General features: G+C 38.7%; 1 protein-coding gene across 1 annotated transcript in view; it reads right to left on the bottom strand.

Moving 5' to 3' along the window:
• The window catches only part of ADAMTS18 (ADAM metallopeptidase with thrombospondin type 1 motif 18), a 101,480-nt gene that overhangs the window by 25,144 nt on the left and 53,149 nt on the right, over nucleotides 1-23,187 (bottom strand). Inside the window, exons 10-16 of the mRNA XM_088136001.1 lie at nucleotides 23,001-23,154; nucleotides 22,051-22,146; nucleotides 20,903-21,051; nucleotides 15,117-15,289; nucleotides 12,946-13,076; nucleotides 12,308-12,431; nucleotides 11,135-11,379 (exon numbers count right to left, since the gene is read on the bottom strand). Of these exons, the coding sequence (XP_087992127.1) occupies nucleotides 11,135-11,379; nucleotides 12,308-12,431; nucleotides 12,946-13,076; nucleotides 15,117-15,289; nucleotides 20,903-21,051; nucleotides 22,051-22,146; nucleotides 23,001-23,154 (1,072 nt within the window). The remainder of the gene's footprint in view (nucleotides 1-11,134; nucleotides 11,380-12,307; nucleotides 12,432-12,945; nucleotides 13,077-15,116; nucleotides 15,290-20,902; nucleotides 21,052-22,050; nucleotides 22,147-23,000; nucleotides 23,155-23,187) is intronic.

The raw sequence follows: 23,187 nt of genomic DNA, 5'->3' as shown, positions 1-23,187 counted from the left end.
ATAATAAGACTCTGACCAGATAACCTATTTTAAAGGATAGCGGGAGCTGAATGTTCTTTAGAGTAGCTAAAATCCCTGTGTACAGAAAGCTAGCATGCGAGGGAAAGGTTAGAAATGTATCCTTTGACCTGGTAGAAATCCATGTGGAAATGATTATTCTATAGGGATGAGACCTATGTCATACAAGTTTCTTTTAGCACTCCAAGGAGCTAAAAAGGGCTCCTATTTAACTTTCATCCTAGGAATCTGGTAAAGACAAAACCCAGCTCATTGCATGGGTTCCCTCAACGGAAGAATGGGATATATATCAGCCCACCCCCTGCTCATAAATGCTGTACAATACCTGCTCTTTTTTGGTTAACTACGCATATCTGTCTTCTTCATAATGACCCCTGTAATTAGACAGAGGTGTCCATTATGAACATATTAGACAACTAATATGGGGAGGGGGTCTACCCATTTCAGTTGTGGCTTTCCCTGGGGAGAGAGGCTCTGACATCAGTAATTCTGCCCTTGTTGCCTTCCAATTAGATTACTGTAATAAAATCTATAGGGAGCTGTATCTGAAATTTACCTGGAAGCTACAGCTGCCCAAAATGTAGTAACACACTTATTAATGGATGAGCGCTTCTTTTTTAAAAAAATAAAACTCATGCTGAAGATGATTGGTTCAACCAACCATGCTGGTTATCCATAGGCTTTTGGCTGCAATTCAAAGTGCTGGTTCAGGCCATTAAAGTCCTACATAGCTTGACACCCAGGGCCATCCAGTGGGTCCAACCTGTCCATTGCATGAATCCTGGCTATGGGTACTGAAAGTTCATCCTACAGGAGATCCAAAGAAAAGCAAGGAACTCTTCCTTTTCTTCAATGTCACGCACCTCGTGGAACAGCCTCCTAGTAGATATGCAGAAGCTCCCTCAATACCCACTTTCTGGAAAGTTACTTTTATTTAGGGGTATTGCAAGGGTATTCCATGAGTCCATTTGGAAATTAGAAGTATAGGTAAAATAACTGAACAAATGAATTCATAACAGGCATCTGTTTCATTTCATGCTATGTGAAAATTCCAGAAAGTCTTTTTACTGAAGTTCTTTAAGAATATTACAGTGGCCAAAAGCATGATGATGATGATGATGATGATGATGATGATGACGCAATAATAATAATAATAATTTTTTTGGTAATTCATTCATGAATAGGGAAACAGTTATGAATGAACGTGTATGAAAGAGATATGGATGAGAAAGAGATTTGTCCCTAATTTAAAGTGATTGTGTTTCCAAAATCTTCCATCATTTGCATTTAAACTATAAATGATCAGGAACATCTTCTGCAGCATCCCGTTGTTGATGCTTTACACGGCTTTGTTAACCTGTTGCATTAGTGCATATCATTAGACACTCTTAGTGCATGTCTGTCTTTGTAGTATTGGGTAATTAACTCAAACCGTTGTGTATTTAGCTCAAATCATTATGAATTTCACTCAAATTTTGTTACAATAGGCTCCTTTCTTAACTATGGGTTGTCCTTAAACCAGGTGTTCTTAACCCAGGGACTACCTGTACTTAGTGAAATTATAACAACATGCCGAGACTGAGACCACATTTGCATTGACAAGAAAATAGTTGTCTGCTGCTGTTTTTTTAATAATAATAATAATTATTATTATTATTAAATTATTAAACAACGGTTTGAGTTAATTACCCAATACTACAAAGACAGACATGCACTAAGAGTGTCTAATGATATGCACTAATGCAACAGATTAACAAAGCCGTGTAAAGCATCAACAATGGGATGCTGCAGATGTTCCTGATCATTTATAGTTTAAATGCAAATGATGGAAGATTTTGGAAACACAATCACTTTAAATTAGGGACAAATCTCTTTCTCATCCATATCTCTTTCATACACGTTCATTCATAACTGTTTCCCTATTCATGAATGAATTACCAAAAAAATTATTATTATTATTGCATCATCATCATCATCATCATCATGAATGAATTACTAAAAAAATCCCATCTAGGTAAACCCTCACATGTAGGTATAATTTGTTTGTATTCTATTTCTACTTTCTTTTACATTTTTTAATTTTTAATTACTTTATAGAACCCTGGATTTAGCTACTTCCTCTCCAGAAAAAAAAAAAGAGAGAGAGAGAGTCATAATAGCAGTATATTTAATGTTCAGGCCTCACCATTTGATTAATCTGTGTAAGGTTAAAGTGTGAATTCCAATTATGTCTTTGTTTAAAGATGGATTTAATGGACAGAAACATGGTGCATTGCCAGTATCAACTGGACTAAATCTATGGAGGGATGTGAAATCGAAGCCAGCACTAGTGAGGAAAAGTTTCATGGGGAAAAAAAATAAAAAATCAAGATTAATTAACATTTTTAAAGTCAAGACATTCAGGCTTGAAAAATCTATATGTAGGTGGGGTGGAGATCGCATGGGGAAAAATAATCAAAAATAATGTCAAATGTGACCAAAAAAAAAAAAAGAGTGTGGGGGGTGAAATGCTCAAGCTCAATAACACTGAATGTATAACATCTGAGTAGTTTGCTATTGACTATTTGTATAGCAAATTGTGTGGTTTGGGATGGGAAAAGGAAAAAGAAGAATTGGAAGAATGATATATTTTCCAGTCTTATTAGCCAGATTCTATTTCAGTCCATGAATTCTGGGACGAATCCAAAATGGAAATTCATGACCTAGTCCAGCAGTATACTGTAAATCCATTCAGAAAAACTAATAACTTGGCTTTCTGATTTATTGCAAGACCCAGAATTGAGAAATCAGGCAGATGTAATGTAACATGTAAGTTTTTATTAAAAAATGGGATGTAGTTGGCTTCTCAGCCACACCCACCCTCCTAAAGGGCTAGCATATGTAACAATATTCACTATAAAACATTGTAAAGAAATGGTTGATTATTAATTACATTTCATGATTGTGGAATATAGAGATAGAGATAGATAGAGATATGGAGAGGCAGTTTGGTGTAGTGGTTAAGGCACCCACTAGAAACCAGGAGACATGAGTTCTAGTCCTGCCTTAGGCACAAAGTCAACTGGGTGCCCTTAGGCCAGTCCCTTTCTCTCAGCCCTGGGAAGCAGGCAATGGCAAACAACTTCCAAAAACATTGCCAGGAAAACTGCAGGGACTTGTCTAGGCAGTTGCCAGGAGTCGACACTGTCTCAAAGCCATATATATATTAGATTACTTCCTGTAGATAATTTGATTCAGCAAGAAGGTGCTTAATTTTCTTTTAATGAGAAGCATCTGAATATCTCAGTGGCTTTTTAATATAATCCAACATTTTTAAAGTCAAGAGCTGGGGTTGTGACTCTGTCATTGTTCTACTCCTATTATTCAAATACTAGTATTGAGGGGCAGTAATATTGGGGGACCACTCCACTCCATGGACTTTAGGGGTGCCGTAGGGTTTGATTCTGTCCCCATACTAAATTGAATCCAGACATCTAAGTATTTGGTGAAGGAGGCTCAGGATGGGAACTTATCTTAGATCCTGTGCTGTTCCTGAATGCTCAGGTTAGGGCGGTGGCCAAGAACATTTATAAGCATCTGAAGATGATTTCCAACGATGCCCTGTCTCTAAAGGCTAACTTAGTTACTGTTTCCTTTGCATTCTTTACTCCCTAGTTGGATTTGTAGCAAACTCTTCATTGAGATATCTTTAATTTGCAGTGGGTTCAAAATGTGGCAGGCAAATCTCTGTCAGGGGCCTCCTGGTAGGAGTAGCTAATATTTAGTTTGGCTGATAAAAACATCATGTTGTTTTCTTTTGGTTCTCATACTACTCACTGGTTCTATTGTCTACGGGCTGCCCTTCAAGTTGAAAGCATGGGCAATATAAATGAGCAAAATTAAGTTAAATGAATTAAAAATTAGAAAATTAAGTTGAAGATTGCCAAAGAAATGCATTTTCAGGCCCTTCTGAAAAACCATCCATTTGTTTAGTCCTCCAGCTTCAGGAGGAGCACACAGGGAAACTCAGGTGTATCTATACCAAACGTTTGCATGGCTATGAAACATCGAGCCTGGTTTTATCCCGGGTAACAATGAAACTACATTCCACGTAATATTCATTGTCATTTATGAAGGCAGAACTACCACCAAGCTGACTTTTGCAGAGTGACAAGATCCTGCAGAATACATAAAACTAATGCTGTGCATAGAAATTATCTTGCATTTTCCCATTTGCCATGACAAAACAGCATTTGCTTTTGAAATATTTATTGAGGGACAGGAGAATTTCAGTGAAAATTTCAAGGCTGGAACTTGGTGTTCTTGTACTTATTTACTGACCAAGTGCCCAAAAATGAGAAAGGAAAATATCCTGTCTTTCATTATACAATCATCTCTCTAGTGTTCTGAAGCCTCTTTGGCTTTCCAGCCATCCATGAAATCCCAAGAGAAGTCATCCACAGAAAACTATTCCCAAGAGCCTTTTTTCAGATTCCGAATTGTGGGCAACCTGGGATGTTTCAGAGGGAAGATGCGTCCCAGAAAACCAAAATTCCAACAGCAATCCCTCACAGCACAGCAAGCTCAAAAACATGACCAAAAGAAATGCAAGAGAATTGTTCAAAATGAGAAGAAGGCTTAGAAACAGAAGCCTCTTTCTCAGGAGGAAAAGAAAAAGCTTCTGTGAATTTGCAAGGTAGATTTCATCATAGCATTAGATAAAACATCTCTGGCTACAATAGTGTGAAGTGTTCAAGTTCCAAAACAATCCCTTTTCTGTGGTAATACAATATCTAAGGTTAGCAAATACTGCTGTGTGACGAAAACGACGATTTTGGAAAGACCTCCAAGCACTTCCATCTACTTACCTGGACAGATTCCAGGTAGAAACATCTCAGCCAACTGGCATTCGTTCTTAAATTTACAGCTGGCAAACAACCTCCTTAAACATTTCCAGGTTTTCTACATAATTGTTTAATGTCTATCTTTAACACACCAACCACCTGACTTCAGACACAATGCCCAACAGCTCTGACCACAGGGCTTTATATGTTCAAAAACCACAGACTTGACAGCTAAGAATTTGCCAAACCTATTCAGAAGAATACATCTTCGCTCAGGGCTTCAAAAAGCTAAAACAATAGGCAAACGGAACTCTCTTAACTAAATGCTTTTTTTCCCCTTTTCCTGCTAATTTTTATTTGATTTGAGACTTCAGGCCATAAATATCCTTGACCAAATGGGTATCTATTTCTTTTCTCTTCCTTGGTATTTACAGATGTATAAATAGATATGTATATTGGCAGGCCAGTTGAGCAATTCCTTTAATATGTGTGTCAACACTGTCTTTAGTATGTCAACCTCTTAAGGAGATTTTAGTAAGAATTATGCAGCTGGGTCTAACCTGCCATTCATTACATTGAATAATGTTATGAACGTGCATTTTGAGATTTGCTGCACCAACAAATACAGAATTAAACTACACAGCAATTATGGGCATGAAGAATCACGTAACATTTTTCACACCCCCAAATGATGCCACAGAATGAGAGAATAGCAGAACTATAAACAGGTTGAAACATATTTAAGGAAGGAAGGAAGTTGAGGGAAGGCAGAAAGCATTGAACATGTTACGAGTTTTGCCCAAAGTGATTTTGTGCAATTTCTGGACAATTGCAAGCCAACTTCAAAGTATGAGAATCTGTTTGCAAAGTGGGTTGAGAAAGGTATAGTATTGCATCCATAAGGAACTAGAAACCAAGATGCCTCATCAAAAGAGTGAAACGTAGTTATTATCTCATAGTTGTATTACGGGGCTGAACCCCTAAATGTTTGTTTCCAAAAGTAGTCCTTCTCAGATGCATCCGTAGATTTGTAGAGAGTAAGGGAGTTACAGAAAAAAGTTTGTAGGCATGCAAAGTTGAAAGTATCTCATACATATACTGTACACACACCATGAGAAACCTTGGCTGGTGGGAGAGAGGATTTTGTATCTCATCTGGAGCATGAATCTGGCATCATTTGGCAAGTACTACAGGGTCCATGGTGGTACTTAGTGACATGGATGGGAGTCACCTGCTCCCCTTCCTGAGTGGTGTAGTGCTGTTTATATTTCACAGTTGATATCGCTGTGAACTGCTGCATTTTAAATACCTCCCAGTGACCCAAGCAATGCTATAACAGGTCAAGGTCAAAAAGTCAAAATGACAGACCCTTCACACCATCCCACTGTGGCAGACAGAGGAAAACATTTTGGATGTTGATGGTTTCCAGAAGTCAGAGAGCACTACAATGAAATTTGCCAAGAACCCTTCTGAACCTATATGTTAGGGTAGAAAATAAGATGTTGGGATCAGCACGTTACCTTGCTTTAATTCACTAAATATGAAGTATAGATAAGACTTGCCAGGAAAGCTGAATTGTTTCCAGGGCAGAGTGGAGGGTCAACTAATCATAAGCAAAAAGAGAAGGGAACAACGGTTTCTCCCCAATGTTTGTGGAACATTTTCTAAGACACCAGATTCAGATGCTTCAAAAGGGTTTCCACTTCTGAACCCAGAAAGATTTCTTGAAATCTCAAAGTAAGAAGGGGTTATGCACCTTGATTTTCTGGGAACTCTTTTAAAAGCAAGCTTTAAAAATAATATGAACAACGGAGAATTCACACAACCCCATACAATGCATTGAGAAGAAAAGGTAACTTTTCAATAGTTTCTCCCTATGATCTCATCCACCCCCCCGCAAAACTTTTTCATGGAATGTACTTCTTACTCGCTCTTCTTTTGTAAACACCATGTGCTAAATACACTTGTTTAAGGCATATAGCACATCTAATCTCTTTCACTGAAGCAGAACATTTTTATCCCTTACAACGATTTTACATCTGTATCTCATAAACAGGCTTTTGCTCTGACCAACACACATTCTCTTTAGGGAAAATCAGAACTAATTTGTCATCCAGTAGCTAATAATAAAAGTAAAGCTTTGAGAGCCCAAATTGGCTTTTACTCAGTGACTGCTAAGCAATCAGAAATATCCTTCTACTAGGTTCCCTTCCTCCTTTCTTCCCTGTTGACAAGAGGAAAAGCAAACGGGATGATTTATTGATTTTAATTAGCCAACTTTTCCCAGTTTGAAAGTAAATTCTTTCTCTGTTGAATGATTGCCACTTTAAGGGTTCCATCCATCTCTTACAGGTTACAGTAGAGAGGATATTTATTTTATTGTGGATTTGGTAATTTCCTTGTTCTATATCAGACAGTTTTGTTGAAGGTGAAAGCTGTGATACACACTTTAATTCTATGAGATGTCCTAATCTTAAAAAAAAAAGAAAGAAATACAGCTGCTTCTGCATATGGTAGCAACATCTGAAATGATAGAAACAGACGGTTTCATTAAATCAGCCTTATTTTTACTTCTACAGTGCCTGCATAAACTGAGTACTGGGTATAAAGCAACATACCACATGGTTCAAAAGAGGCTTCGACCTACATTTCATTTTTATATTCCTTTTTCTGGTTGTGCTGGTTGTGTTTCTCATTTAAAGTGGTGTGAGACAGGCTGCTTATGGCCACGGAAGCTCAAATTGGAAGAAGCACTTTAACCCATTCCCTTCCAGTTATTTTAATAGAACTTTATTCCTCTACTTTTTTTTTTTCATTCAGAGAGATGTTTATTTCAATAGAAGAGATGTTACCTAGTCAGGTAATAAAATATCTCCAAGCAAACAGCCAAGCTCAGAGAGCACCAAGGACTCCACAGATTATTTGTTAATTACCCTCATATTATTTCTTCTGGATGCACTCCTTCTTTTTAGATACAACCTGCTTTGGGTTGTATCTAGTTCTATGTCAAACGTTTATTCTCTTTTTGTTTTTAACCATACTTCAACTTGATAGAAAATCTTTTTTTTTTTTACTCCTCTCTCTCCCCAAGAATATTTCACTTAATTAACATGACCTGAATTCCTGTGCACATGAGTCTCATATGTATGAGTGCATGTGTGCAGGCAACTGTTTGCTATGCAGAAATACAGAACAACCAACAGGATCAGGAAGTCTGAAACCTCCTTAGATCTGGACACCACAGCAGCATGGAGAAAATGGACAAGGAGAAGTCTTTCAAACCACTAGGATCAGAAACCACCCAGTGAAGCTGGTTGAAGGAGAATCAGAATAGATAAAAGAAAGGATTTATTTCAATGGTAAATTGAAAATCATTGCCACAAGATGTGATGATGGCCACTAACTTGGATGGCTTTCAAAGGTGGTTACATAAGTACATGGAGGGAGGTCTACCAAGAGCGATTACTCTTGAAGTTACTTGGAAGGGTAGAGCAAGCCTCCAAACATCATTTGCTAGGGAGTAACAAGAGCAGGAGATCTATCTGGGCCTCCCTCTTGAGAGCACCAGAGATGTGGCTTGTTGGCCACAGTGAGAAACAAAACGATGGATAAGATAAACCTTGGCCTGATCCAGCAGGTCTAGTCTTATGTTCAGTTCTCTTGAAGTTTGCATCCCCCCTGCCTTCCCAGGCTTCTGTTTAATCTGAAGAAAAGAACATAGAGTGGAACTCCTTCCATGCAGATTTTTCAGATTAGAAGTGTGGGCAGCCAGAGTAGCGGCAGAGTAACCGAAGTTAGCAGTTTTCATTCATGGTAAGGTAAATTCAAGAACTCCATCTAAGGAATGGTCAAATATACTGAAAATGAGATGTGTTGGTTTTTAAACCTTTAAAAAAGACAGAAGAGGAAAATACTGGGGGGGGGGGGAATTGGAGGACAGATTTCAGCACAGAATTTGTCATAAATTCAAAAAAAATCCTTAGAAATGAAATACTGTTTATTCAGTCAATGACCACCAAAAGCTCAGAAGATTCACAGGACTCTGTTTAAGACATGGTTTGAGCCTAAATCAGATTGTTGCCTTATTATCTTTTCTTCTTTCTAGAACCTTACTTTTGAAGGCTGGACTGTAGCGCAAACAATAATGACTTCCTTGCCCAACCAGCCTCTACCCCACAATTAGTTGAACAAGTACTAAAAATTAAAACCAAATGACCTTAAATTACCTCCAACAGAATCCCAACAAAGCACTTAACTGGAGTGCAATAAAAAAATAATAATAAAAAAAAATAAAACCCTGCATGTCTTCACTTAAGAAGACACAGCTATATTACCAAAACCATATGCTAAAAACTGGTATTACTTACAATGCCAGATTATCACTGCTCTAATTTAGCACATATCCATAATACTACTACTATTTTTCTCCTCCAGTCACAATCTTGGATTTTAGCGTTAGTTTTACAAAGAAGCTGTATCAGTTTCCCATCTTCTGTAAACTCACATTGTTTGAATGTTTGCATCTTTAGGAATGATGGGCAAGAAAACCGTTTCCTGGGTTTATTCATTGTATTTACATCCCACTTCCTCTGAGAGCTTAAGGTGGCCTACATGGAAGTCTTTCCTAATTTTTTTCTCCACACAACAACCCTGTGAAGTGAGTTAATTTCTCCAGTGCTAGGAAGCCTCCCAGGTCTCCTATGCTTTGATTAATCCCAAAGCAAAATATCACAAGGGAATTCCTCCCATTGGGCTTTTTCTGATTAGAAAAATGCAGTAGCTAGGCAAGTCTTAGAATGAAAACTACAGACAACTACACAAATATTCTTCAGGGTTTCACATGAAAATTGGCTTCATTGATTGATTGATTTTATTCTAGTTTATTTGCTCAACCTACAAGCTGCTCTGCTTATCCAAATTACTCTAGCAACAACAAAAGCATTAATGTATATTATTATATGAGAAGAACCAAGGAACAAAATCCCAGGGTCAGTGCAGGTTCAGAAAGCTCCCTGCCCCAAGGCAGCCACATTTTAAGAGCTTTCCTAAATGACAACAAAGTTGGAGCTGTGTGGACTTTGTGGGAGATACTTGTCAAGCCCTGTGAGACTGGGAAATTCGTGGAATAAGAACCATTTGGATTTTGGGAAATATCTTTATTGCTAGTGGGATAAGGTACACAGTCTTGAAAACCTGCTGAAGCAATTCTTCAGATAAGTGTTTTTCAATCTTGGTGACTTTAAGATGTGCGGATGCATGCTGGCTGGGGAATTCTGGGAGTTGAAGTCCACACATCTTAAAGTCACTAAGTTTGAGAAACACTGTTCCAGATCAACTTATACCTAGTGCAATTCTGCTGAAATTACTTTGAGTCTTTCTCACGCTTCCCCACTTCCTGGGCTGAGGTGTCCCATTTGCAACAATCCTGTTTCCTGCCCATGTTCTGTGGGCTTGCTAGACATCCCATCACACCATTCCATACAGAAGGGACGGTCACAAAAAAGAGACATCTCTGAGGTCCCACAAGATGACAGAATTTTAACCATGGGATCTGTAGCCTGTTCCTCTACTAGACCTAATACAATGGTCAGACATAAATGGAGACAGGTGGTTTTACAGTTCAAAAACCACCAAAAGATTTAAAACCAGCCTGAGAATCCAGAAAAAAAAATCAGAAACCTATTTTGGGGGGGGGGAGTTTTCAGGAAATTGGACTGTTGCATGATATTCATTGAAGCAAATATCCTACTGATATTTGGATACACATAAATTTACCCACCACAGAAGAAATGAAAAGGAGAGGAAGCAGGATAACAACTAAATCCTTTTTTAAATGTACCAATCCCCCCTCTCTCCATCCAGAGCAAACTTAGAAATAAATGTTACAGTTTCTTCTCTTTCACCCTTTGAAATAATTTGGGATTGACACTTTGGAGGAAGCAAGAATGAATTACACAAGAATACAGAGGCCATTTTAGTCCTGCATTGTTACATTTACAAGATACTGCCCCCCTTTTTTTTTCCTGGTAACTGGAAGATATTGTTCTCCTTTTTGAAGCTTAATTGATATATCTGAAATCTCTGCAAGACCAAAGATAAGTTAACAGATCTTAGCCTTTGTCAAGTTTTTTCTTTTTTGAAAAAAAAAGCTAGTATGATTTTCTGTTACATCCAAAAGAGGATCATGATTCCTTCTGCAGACATTTTAGTCTGGAGGACAAATGCCACACCAAGCTAGGCTTGTCAGGGACATTTCTAAATCAGACATCAAGAACAAAATGAAGGACGCTTACTTCAAAGACAAGTGTCTCATTAGTTGGACCAGATGCTGACAGCTTCTCTGGATGGCTAAAAGATCGCTGATAATCAAACATTGTTCCAGCAAAGTAGAATTTTCCAGGCCAGTCAACTGTCCAGTCCTTGGTTAGGTAATATTTCTTATTCAAATTGCGGACTGCAAGGTAGCTGCTAGATATTAGCAATTCTTGGATTTCAATACTGCGAGCTCCTGCTGGAATTGTAACAATGGCATAATAATCTAGAAACAGAAAAGGAACAGTTGGTTACAACTGGGAGGAATTTCTTTTTTATTAAAAGCAGATTTCTATCACCTTGTTACCCTTATGAATGTTCATATATATTATTGTTAATAATTTGAGTTGTATCCTAACTTTCTGCCCAGAATCCTTTCCAGCAGGAAAATAGATTCACAAATCCCATCATGAGAAATTCAAAAGAAATTCTCAAACAGTCCGAGTATAAAGTAGAAAAACATTAGAAACCTCTTTTGAAGGGAAAGAACACAGAAACGAAAGAGTAGATGTTGGTACAACTCTAATAAAAAGAAGTTCAACAGTGGAACCAATTTCCCAAAGAGGTGGTGGGTTACCCTTTGCTAGATGTCTTCTAGCAGAGGCACGGCCAAACAGCGTTAGCCAGAGAAGCTTTAATCTGACACGTGCACTGAACAAGGGATGGAATAGATGAAACAGCCCTTCCAACTTTATGATTCTGTGACTCTAAGATCTCCATTTGTACATACAAAAGGTTCTCCTTTGCAGGCGAGGATTTACAATGTTTAGTAGGGCAAGGGTTTTACTTGATCTGCATGACACAATATGTGCTGGACAGTGGCTTCTCCCTTTGAAAAAGTTATTTTACTGTGTAGTGTTATTGTTTATTATCATTCCTTTTTCTGTTGCTATCCAAACACACTGTTGATCTTGCTGTTCATCACCAAAGACAAATTCCTTGTATATATTATATACTTGGCCATTAAAGTATTCTGTATTCTGTATTCTATGATGTCTGGGATGGTAGCTGCCCCCCCCCCCCCAGTCTCCCTCCCAACTTGTGTTTTCCAATTAAATATTTGCAGTAATGCCTACAAAGACTGTTACAGTAATGCAAGGGGGAGAAGTTATGAAAAGCGTTGGCTTAATTGCACAGGGAATGTATTTTCTTACTGTTAGTTTTATGCTGGGTTAAATAATGGCCTGAGTAGAATGTACATGACGAATTATCTCCTTTGCAAACTCCACAAGCATCCAAAGCAGCTTTGGATCCAAGGCGATGATCACACCCTACTTGCTATAACAACAACAACAACAAAGAATGAGTGAAAGAGCATCAAGTAACAAGAAACGGCTGTTGCCTATCTTTCTGTCCATCTGTTCATCCATCTGTCCATCCATTCATGAAAGATCTGCCACTCTTTTACTTGAAAAAGAAGTCAGGTGGGTTCATTCCATATCCTAAACCCTAAATACCTGCTGTTTAGGGCTTACCTAATATGTAGTGCCCCAGAACACACATGATATTATGACTTGGTTCACACAACTTGCTAAGACATTGGCTAAGTTCTCACAACATGCTGAACCTTAAACTACCCAACCTCGCTTGACATGAGCCTACTGTTCTGGGCAAACCTATTCTGCTAATCCTTCTGACTTTACTCAGAAGCAGCTCTATAAGAAATTGTTTAACTTAGGGGTCAACAAACTTTGCATCACACTTTTTCACATGATGATCTTGCAAGCAAAGCATATGCTTTACAGCTGAGCTAAAATTTTTATATTGAATAGAACACTGAGCTCCATCTTACTTCACAAATCCCATCAATGCACACATCTTCTCTATACAGTGAGCAGGGGGTTCCATCCTTTACTCGGTTCGACATGGCAAAGAAAAAGTCAAAATCTTCTGCTGTACAATAGAGTTTGCAACGATCTTCCTCTGAAAAGATATGAAAATGTTATGCTATATTCATACTCCTTTGAATTACTTGGATTGAAAGAGCTTTTCTGATTTCCACTGCCATCAAATCTGCAAGCTGTATTTATGAATCTCTCCACAGATTGAGACTAAATATCTGGGACCATCTTCTCCAAGTGAAGTATTCAGATGAAGAACACTTGGGGGAGGCAGCTCTCTCACAAAGCTGGGAGATTCTCTTTCTAACAGACTTCTGAGGAAGTCTGATGAGTGGGCCCAATAACTGGGAAGTTTGCAGCTGGTTATTTAGAAAATGCCTTCTGGAATATCTTGCCCCCTGAGGTGGGATTGGCCCCCACTCTGCTGGCCTTCTGAAAGGACGTTAAGACCTGGGTCTGCCAAATTGCACGGGGACCCAATGGGGGTTCACAGCACTGGGGGTAGCTGATAGCCTGTGGATGCTCTCTCTGCTTTTTAATTTGCATTGTAGTTTTAACTTTTTGGCTTACTTTTAACCTTTTGTAGTTTTTAACATATACACGCACACAAATAAATAATTTTATAGTTTTTATCTGTAATGCCACCTAGAGTCACTTGTACAGTGAGATGGGCAGCATATATCAATTTGAAAAATAAATAAAATAAAATGAAATAAAATAAATTGTAGGCAAGCAATAACCAGATAGGACAGAGCATGTTCTATCTAACATATTGATTGTGCAAATCATTACCGAGCCTCAGCCTTATTTTTAACGTGTTTTTGAGGTGGTGCAAATTTTCAAGCTGATGCTTCGGTTTGAAGGGTCAGGTGAAGTACATCCCAAAGCTGCTTCGCAAAGCAATGCAAGGAAAATGTCAGGCTTTTTGGCAGATACCTAAAACAACCACAGTTCTCAGTGGTTTCTCTTTAGCAAGATGGTGAAAAGGTAGATAGAGTAGATGAGGTTACAAGAATTCCAGCAACTAAGATATTTTCCATTTTAAAATAATATATCCCATGGAAATGAAGGGGGAGATTCTCTTTCTAACAGACTTCTGAGGACGTCTGGGCCCAATAACTGGGAAGTTTGCAGCTGGTTATTTAGAAAATGGTCTCTTGAACCTCTATCAGTATGAAAACCAACTCTTACAGACAAACAGCTGCATTGCTTCATTTAGACACTAGACAAGGTTTCTGGGCAGGCACAGAAACCTCTTCTGGTGTTTCCAATCAGATACCTGAAGCATTGGAAGAGGCTTTGACATACATGTGGCACATGTGCTGAGTCCTTTCCAACTTTTTCAGAGGAGATAAGAGACAACCAAGGAGGTTGCAAGACAACCCAACCTGCTTTGTCAAGACCAATAAAACTGTCTTGTGCAGATCTAATATTTAACACATGAAAGCATTACACAAATGTCAAACGTTCATAGCACTTCACACGCATTATTTTTACAGCAACGTTTAAAGTAAGTCACTATCGCACTCCTAATACTAAGATGAAAATTAAGACTGTGAGATGATGGCCTATATAAGACCATCTAGGAGAGTGGAAGCAAGATTTGAATCACACTAGACAACACACATATTTATTCTGTTCCTCAGTATATAGGGTTTCATTTTACTTAACTGGAAACACAAGGTAGCCCAGTCTGAATTGGAACCACTTTATCAAGGAGATTTTTCTTAAATGTTATGGAGATATGTCTGTTAGTTTTTCTTTTAAAACAGACTGGAGGAGGCTTAAATTTCTTCCACCCCAATGCAGTGATCCTTATCTGCAGCAGACCATCAGGTCTCTGTGATTAATTAAAATCAGAAGTACAGCAGATCAGGGCAAACCTTATGCATCACAGTTTAGTCCTTTGTCACTACCTGACATTGGACCTTGGATTGCAGTTCAGAAGACCTCCTATGGTCTCAGCATATCAAGAATGACATTTCTCCCTGCTGCCGCTATTCTCTTTTTGTTTAAATTACTGCAGATTCTATTAATCTGTTATTAATTGAGGTCTGTTATGGCGGCTTTAAATCAACACTACAAGATGGACCAAAAATCAGTCTTCTTTTATCTGGCTCACCTTCTACTTTTGTGTAGGGTTTCCATTTATAGTACCATCCACGGAAAGGTTTGCTATTATACTCAGCACACTGCTGGGCACGGAAGTCTGGACTATTTGATGCACAGGGATGAATGTTGCAAAGCTGATAAATGCGACTTGAGCCTTGGCAAAACTTACCACCATGCTGAGGTCTACAAAGAAAAAGAAAATCTGTTTGCAATAAGCAGCATAGGGCAGATAATTAACTGCTGAATGCATTAGCATCATAGCAGTTTCTATTGTTAAAATACATATAAATAAATGAAAACTAAAAAAAACCCCAAATAATTTAAATTCAGGATGACTTGCATGAAATTACAGGTTTTGTTTCATTTGCCTAAACAATGAACCTAGGATAGTATAAGTTCAGCCAAAAAAAACCCAATCTGCTATTTAATACTTGATTGCTTGCTGAATGAAATTGCTGATCAACCAGAAAAACACTCACTTATCAGGCATATATACATTGGGGTAATTTATCTTATCTTCCATGTCTACGATACAAAGAGGCCATTGAATGGATGCAAGCATATGAATCAAATCAAAATTTGCTGAACCAGTCTCAGATCTCTGGATCTCTCTCTCCTTTCCTTTCCTTTCCTTTCCTTTCCTTTCCTTTCCTTTCCTTTCCTTTCCTTTCCTTTCCTTTCCTTTCCTTTCCTTTCCTTTCCTTTCCTTTCCTTTCCTTTCCTTTCCTTTCCTTTCCTTTCCTTTCCTTTCCTTTCCTGTATCTCTGAGTGGGGGCTCTCAATTTGATTGGGGCTTAAGGGAGAAGGTTTGCTATGTTCTCAATCAAAATTTTCCCAAAGCTGCCTTGCTAGGCAGAACATCACATATTTGCCCTGCCATGGAAAATAATGTGTTTCAATTGGGGCATAATTTAGTTCAGCATGAGATACCATTTCTAATATTTCTCAGAACTCAGGAGTTATACTGGAGCAATATCTGGAATATTGCTCTGCTAGAATCTGTTTTTGATTTTTTTCAGGTCACCCCCCCCCTTTGAAACAGGTTGTTTTCCTACTTATTCTCAGGGTACTTGAAAACTGCTTTTGAATTTATCTTGGTGCTATTTTAATTAATGGAGATGTTGGAGGGTGCTACTACAGGTGTAGTCTTGCCATCATGCTGAAACCTTCCTGGGCGTTTACATTTCCAAATCAAAAAAGGCACCATGGAGGATCTCCTTTCTGGTATCATCTCTGAGATTTTATCGAAGCCAGGGAGAATGCCAGCTACTAGAGCTATGACTACATAATAATGCACAGGATAGTCCCACATACCCCTCGGCTACCTAGGGGCTAAAATGTGTGCAAAACCACCACACTCCATCCATGAGCATTTCAGTGAATTTCTTTTCCTGTCTGAAAGACATTTCAGAAGTGAATTCTCTTTCACCACAAGAAACTTTTATAATGGAGGAGAATTGTTCAATACAATACACTAATCTGGAGGGCCTCCAGGCTCCCACTCCTAATTTAAACCAAAAACAGTTCAGATGGGAACAGAATAGCTCTTGCTTCTATATACATTATCCTGCTGCATAAATTTAGAAAGTCCAGCAACTCTTTTTTGGGGTGTGTGTGTGTAAAAATATCTCATATGTGTTTCCCTTAGGGACAGAGCATTTAAAATCCAGTGTTTCTTTGCAGTTTGATGTGCTGAGATGTACTCGACTAGTTATTGAATTTCTACCTGTCACATAAGTGGCTCTGGATTGGTCAAAAGTGAGTTAGGCCTAATGGCCCCATAACACTGATGCCTTTATTCAGTGAATAAGAATTTTCCAGATTTTAGAGCAATGTCATTATTCACCTGTGAACATCTCCTAAATACACATGCCATGAAGTTACCCTGGGCTAGGCTTGGTTGAGTTGATCTAGGATTTCTTTCCTTGTATAAAATTGCACTTATACATTATGAAGAAATGTTCAGATCAACACATAATATTTATCTGAGAAATGATGCCTAAATCCTTATATTGTTAGTCATCACTGGAAGCTAAGCCTATTACAAGCCACTTGCCGTCATCTCACAATACGCTATTCAGTTAAATCCATCATGGAAAGGACTTGCTCATATATGCAAGGTAGGAACCCATGTGCCATTTGCACAATCCAATCTCTTTGTGTATTACCTTCTACTAAGACTTCACAATCTAATACTCATCTATTTGCAAAACAAGATCGAACTTGTTGCCCTGGTTTCTAGGACTTTAAAGCTATAACACTGATTTGTTTCAAAGAAAAGAAACTTTCTTCCTTTCGCTGAAGAATTTGGGAAAGTATGCTATCCCCTAGACAAGTGATCTGAAACAATGAATTTACTTTTTTTTTTTTTTTTTGGTAGAAATTGTGAAATCCTTGGAAGCAGAGCAACCTTCAACTGAAGTAGTACAGTCTTAAACTTCTTGGGCAAGTTAATTGTGGCTAGTATTCAATGTAGGTTGACTCTAGTATTCCAGAAAATATCCTGCTGTAATAAATCTACCTCCAAAAGAGGTACTGTATAGCTGGGAAAGGTACCAGAAAGGACAACCAAAATGATCAGGAGGCTGTAGCTACTTCCCAATGAAGAAAGACAACAGCATTTAAGGCTTTTTAACTTACAGTGAAGTAAAGTTAAGATATGGTAGAAGTATTACATACTCTTCCACAATATTAGAAATAGGGCCATCCCTGATTTCTAATGCACTGAAATTCATGGAGAAAGATTCAGGACCAACAAAAGGAAACATCTCTTTAAATAACATAAAATTAAGCTGTGAATTCACTGCCATCAAATGTGGTGTCAGCTACCAACGGGAGGAGGAGGAGAGAGAAGGAGAAGGAAAGTCAGAAGTGATTTAGCTACCAATCTTAATTCGTTTTGAGGGCTGTATACCACCTCCTGAATCATGGCCAGCATATCTTAAATATCAAGTGTTGGAGAACAGCAGAAGAGAGGTAAAACTCCTGTGAGCTTTGCAAATGCACCTGGCTGACCACAGTGGGATATAGAATGGCGAGCCTGACCTGATCTAGCCTCGGGACTCTTTTTGTGATTAATATTTATCTTAAGATGCCACAAGGCACACTAGCTTTTTCTGCAGTGGATGGCACAGTTATTTTTCAGATAATTTATGGAGGACAGATTTGTTCAGTGATTGTCCAGGTTACAGGACATTACCGAATACTAAATTCTGCAAGTAATAGCAGATGAAGGCCATAGGTTTCTTGAACTGCTTATGGACATCCTATGAACATTTGTTTAACTGCTGTGTGAAACAGGTGGCTGAACTAAACTGAGTTCAAGTTGGATCCGTGCATGCTTTTCTTACATTTTTCCAAAAGCCCATTAAAAGCACACTTCTTTAAAGTAAACACTAGCACCAGGCCATCAAATCTTCATTTTCTAAAGAAAAACTAAATGTGTTGTTGTTGTTTTGGGGGTGGGTTATCATTCCTCCAGTATGTTTCATCTGTACACTTGGACAGGATTTACAGCTCTCATGTTTGCTCCTTAAGTAACAGTAGTCAACAAACTACACATTTGAAGCTGTGCTGTTTCTTGGTTAGGTTTTTAAAGTTGCATGGACATTTAAAACTGCATTCTAATATTGTAGTGAACAATGCACTATTTGAAGTAGGTAACACTCAATCCCACAAATACAAATAACTATGAGCTTAAGTCTCTTGGGTATTCTTCATAGTCTATATAACCAAGTTATTAAATGATGTAATTTCTTTCTCAGGAGCAAAAAAATCTCCTCACTTATATAATGTTGCAATGAATGGAAAACTGATCCATAAATTTATGCTGCATCAGTTCGTACAAATGTAATAGTTCTAGCAAATCTTCACAGCTCTGTTATATTGTAGGTGACTCCTGAAGGTTTTGAGGCAGCAAGTATTATCTAACATGGAGAAATATCGTTCTTCTTTTCTGTTTCTTGCAGGCATTTCTCTGCTCATTCTTGCAGTTTGTCCATCTGCTCCTGCTATCCTGCTTTGCCATGATTCTCTCACATCTGTGCAGTCTTCTATTTTCAAGTAGCTTGATCATTCTTTTTTGAAATGTCTACATCCTTCAGCTTTTTCATCCAGGACTTCTGGGCCTGGCAGCATCCAACTCCAGCTTCCCTCATCTCCCTAAATCCGCTGCTTCTGATAGACTTCCTTCCGCTAAGCCTTGACCTTGTCTGAGTCTTCACCAGCTAAGCAATTCTATACTTCTAGATGGAACTCACTAAGTTTGTCTGTGGCAGTCAGGAATGCATGCCATAACTGAGAGCCCTTTTCTACAGCAGCCCTCAATTTGTGGAGCTTGTACATCTGTTAGCTCTTCTCAATCTGGGGCCTTTATTGAAAGCAGGAGATGAGGTTATTGCACAGCTGGTTTTCATCATCCACCCACTTCAGAGTCCTCACATAGTTGCCAGGTCCCTGAAACCTGCCACTAATATCGTCCTCCAATGACATCACTCCAGTTCCTTTGCAGCAGAAAATGTTTGCACATTTTGGTGTTCCTTTTCTGCTGCTTTGCTTCTTCGTTGCATGTAACCAGCAGCCAGTCAGTTGGTTTCTAGAAGTAAAGGGCCAAAAGTTGGCTGAGGAGAATCCAATGGTCTCCCATCATTTCTATTCACAAAGTTTCCAAAGTACTTATTAGGTTTGAGTAGGGCAATTTCAATGTAATAAAATGTAAAGGTTTTTGAAGTCCTCCCGTATTTCTTTATCTTACGAGGTATAACAAAAGCAGGGAAAGAAATGTGGGGCAAAAGAATGTAGACATCTTGAAGTCTGCATGGTTCATGGCCGTGCAGTGGAATGTGGGAGGGGCTGTAGGTTTTTAAATTCAGTTCTATCAGGTGCTCTGATCATTTTGGGGTGCATTCAGGACTTATATACAGAATTACGAGGAATCACATAACACATTTAAAGAAAGATACTTGAATACAAGAAATCTATCTATTTATATCCATCCATCCATCCATCCATCCATCCATCCTTTTTCAATCTTCAGCTTCCTGTCCACTAGAAATGTTGTTCCTCAGACCTATCTAATTTTTAATTTTTAGAAGACAGAAGCATAGGATGCAAATTATCTCTATCTGATCTATTATTGGCCACTGGTAGTGGTTTTGTAAGGTCTCAAGCAGAGGTTTCTGCTCCCCAATCATCTTTTTAATGACTTACAAGACTGAAGTTGAGACCAAACATATGTTTTACCACTGAGCTGTGATCACTGTTCACTTCTTGCCAAGTTTTCATTTTTCCCATCTCAACAGTCTTTACCTTTTATTGCTCCCACATTTTAAAAAAAATCATTTTAAAGATTTTGACAGTAACGCTTCCACCCCAAAATACATACACATATATCTACCTACATACCATATGTACCTGACACAACTGGAAAAAAAAATGACCTAAAATCTAAACATACTATAAGCAAGAGGTTTAAATCTAAGCCAACTGTCTAAAAAAGTACAAATTTAAATGTATACAATATAATGCTAATGTCATTTTTAACATGCTTCCACTAATGAGTTTATTAAAAATGAGAGTTTTAAAAAATGCTTGGAGGAACATAGTTATTAAAAGGGATGATTTAAAAAAGGCATTTCCTACTCATGAGATATATTTTCTAATTCTTCTTTCTCTATAACCACCTACCTTTATTTAGACTGGCATATGAACTGAATACAAAGAACTCCATTGTCACCTATCTGATCAGAATTACAGATAATGATGGAAACGTGAGATCGTTTCATCGCAGTGACTTACTTGGGATTATTACAGTGCCTCTCTTGGTGTGTGACTCCACCCCCACAAGTCCGAGAACAGTCTGACCATTCAGACCACGCTGACCACTGGCCATTCACGGGCTTGGGACCATGGTCTCCAAACTGTACACACTGGCCCCTTCGACACCACTAAGGAGAGAATACAGAAAGCTTGTGTTTTGTCAGGATGATTGATTATGGCAATCAATCAATCAGTCAATGAACAAGATAGAAGCAAATGTGCATCTTTGAGAGGAAGGGAGGATAAAGGTAGAAAATAAAAATAAGTAATGTGTGATGCAAATGAATAATGAAAATTAAGGAAGGGGAGAGAAGTGGGACAGTGTTGAATTGCAGAGGGTTTCATTATCTCTGTTCATTCCTTGGAGGAGGAGGAGGAGGAGGAGGAGGATCTGCTTACCAACTCTGATTTCAAAAAGAAACACTTAAATATGAGCACTTTCACATTATAAACTTCCATAAATCATAACATCAGCAAGGAGTTCACTACTTCTGTAAGTGAACGGAGGCATCAGTCTGTGAGCATAACTACACACATACTAGCTGTGACACTGATGCTCAGACTGCTTGCTGTTGCCCCACCCCCAGTTCTGATGTGCCTCCCACGTCCGCCAACAAGGTTCTGGAGCCTGGATTTTGATCCTGAGATGCAAATGGCTTCTTTAAAACTGTCCACACCCATCTAGGACATAACATTCGATTTGATCCCAGGTTCAAAAAAGTCATTACATGATACCCCTGAACATGCATGTCATGATGCTATTATTCAGCACCACGGCAAAAGATTTAAGGCACATACATTTTTCAATGTTTAAGACTGTATGGAGTGTCCAATGGTCCTGGAATTAAGAGACTACCGATATAGGAAAGCAAAATGCCATTTTGTTCCTAATATCATACGTAGAAGATCACATTATCCAAATTGATATGCTGGTTTTCTAGGTATATGGTTCTACTGTTTGTTTTATTGTGGAGGGTAAGCCCTGCAGTACAGCGCTATTCCAGTGATCATATATTTCAGATTTAACAAACAGAAGCAATGATCCTTCACATGGAAGTAACTCCCCGTGTGTACAGTCATGCTCAGCCCCAAGAGGTGTGCATCACATCACAGCCTTTGTAACTTACCATGTTTATTCCACAGGGCGTTCCTTCCGCAGCAGGCATAAACTTCGTCTCGCACCGATGACCTACTTTATGGCACCAGAGTGATTTGCATATATCCTGAGAATATTTTTTTCCAAAAAAAAAGCAGCTCTTATTGCTTTAAGTTCAAGGTAAAGCAGCATTTTCATTCCAAGAGTTTTTTTTTCTTCTAGAAACAGTATGATCCACGCAACAGACGTAAAGCATTTTACAGCTTCTGTTTTATTCTTCTGGTTTTCATAAGTTGTACCCTAACAACTTTTTAAAATGTCTCAGCAGGTGGCAGCACCTAGCTGACCTTGGCTGATCTCAGAAGCTAAGCAGGATCAAAACTCATTAGCGCTTGGATGAGAGACTGCTTGGGAATTCCAGAACTGTTGGCCGGACCAAGAGTTGAGAAAAACCTCTGTAATTTGGTGAAGAAAGCTGCACAGATGCCCTCACCAGGAGTCAAGCTTGACTCAATAGATCTTCATCTTTACCCCCCTCCAAGTTGTATCTACGGGCACTCAAAATTGAGTCCTATTCACTTACTCCCATGATTGATAGATGCCTAAGTGCCGTTAATGAATTGGGAGATTGAGGCATTCCTATTTTCCAATCCTCATCTCCCTCCCCTCAACACACACACATGCACACACACATACACATTCACTCACTCACTCACAGACATGGTATGTTCTTTACAACCACATTTTGCTTCCTGTGAGCCCAATCCTTTTCCTGCAGCTACGGTGGACCACATTGACTTCCATCCAAAGCAAAACCTTCAAAGCAAGCCATGGCTTTGCCCAGCAATTTAAGATTTAGAAATCATGTAGACCCTGGAGCTGCTTGGAACCCCTCCATTCATTCATCAACCTCTTGCTAAGATCTCATTGTTCTTTTGCGGTGCAAGTTCTAACGTTGTCAGGAAATTGCAAAAACAGTACCTTCACGAAACTCAAGTTGCAGAGTTTTGCTTTTGCGCCAAACTGCCACTTGCACTGTGTGTCAGCGTCATAGATCTGTCCTGGGAGTTTATCAGGATACTTGTACTGTCCAGCTTGTTTGGGCTCATCTATCAGACAAGCTGCCTGAGCAGTGCTGTAAAGGAGAGCAGCGTCTACCTAAAGCTTC

This window comes from Python bivittatus, unplaced genomic scaffold (assembly GCF_059951505.1).
Source record: "Python bivittatus isolate LINGU-HERP-01145 unplaced genomic scaffold, Pbiv_v1 ctg000190_np1212, whole genome shotgun sequence".
Lineage (NCBI taxonomy): Eukaryota > Metazoa > Chordata > Lepidosauria > Squamata > Pythonidae > Python > Python bivittatus.
The sequence above is the reverse complement of the archived record's forward strand: the minus strand, read 5'-3'. Positions and strand labels throughout refer to the sequence as shown.